This window comes from Fulmarus glacialis, unplaced genomic scaffold (genome assembly GCF_000690835.1).
Source record: "Fulmarus glacialis isolate BGI_N327 unplaced genomic scaffold, ASM69083v1 scaffold25116, whole genome shotgun sequence".
NCBI lineage: Eukaryota > Metazoa > Chordata > Aves > Procellariiformes > Procellariidae > Fulmarus > Fulmarus glacialis.
In genome coordinates this window covers 421-1163 of record NW_009220362.1, presented here as the reverse complement: position 1 = coordinate 1163, position 743 = coordinate 421, and the positions used below count along the sequence as shown (strand labels likewise).

Sequence of the window (743 nt, the reverse complement as noted above, 5' to 3'; positions counted from 1 at the left end):
CTTCCACCCCGAGCAGCTGATCACGGGCAAGGAGGATGCGGCCAACAACTACGCCCGTGGGCACTACACCATCGGGAAGGAGATCATCGACCTGGTCCTCGACCGCATCCGCAAGCTGGTGGGTACCAACCCCGGGTGGTGTCTGTGCCCCCACAGCCGGTGGTGGGACCTGGGCGGCAACGTGGTGCCTCCAGGGTCCGGGTGCATTTTATGATCCTTGGCACCCTGCACCAGGTCAGGGCTCCCTGTGGGGTCTGGATCCCATAAGTAGAGATCAGGATTAACCCCTTCCCCTCCCCAGGGGCTGAATCCCCTTTCTCAGGACCCTGCAAACCAAGCGCGGCTGCAAGCCTCGGGGATGTGCGCCCCAAGGTTGGAGTGTGCCTGGGGGCAAGATGGGTCCTGGGGGGAGGCTGGCTCGTTTCTGCCCTCGGGAAAACCTTATTTCATCCCTTTTTTTTTTAGGATCACGTGAGGTTTCTCCTCGATCTGGACTCTGATCCTTCTTGACCAACTGCTTATGAGCAGCTGTGCCGAGTGTTTAACTTGTCCTGGGGCAGCTCACGCCCTGGGAGGGGAGTGCGGGTGCCCGGCAGACCTCGATGGCTGCCAGCCTCCTGCCCAGGCAGTGCCCGCAGGACGGCAGCTCTGGGTGCCGTAACATGCTCCCGTAAAGCACGCTGGGTTCCCTTTTCCCCAAAGCAGACCGCCTGGGTCGTGCTGGGTGCAGGGACCAGCTCCTG

General features: G+C 61.9%; 1 protein-coding gene across 1 annotated transcript in view; it reads left to right on the top strand.

Moving 5' to 3' along the window:
* LOC104078917 (tubulin alpha-1C chain-like) overlaps positions 1-743 on the top strand; it is a gene marked incomplete at both ends in the record, with an annotated part of 1457 nt that overhangs the window by 302 nt on the left and 412 nt on the right. The window contains one exon of the mRNA XM_009580741.1: positions 3-118. Within this exon, the coding sequence (XP_009579036.1) occupies positions 3-118 (116 nt within the window). The remainder of the gene's footprint in view (positions 1-2; positions 119-743) is intronic.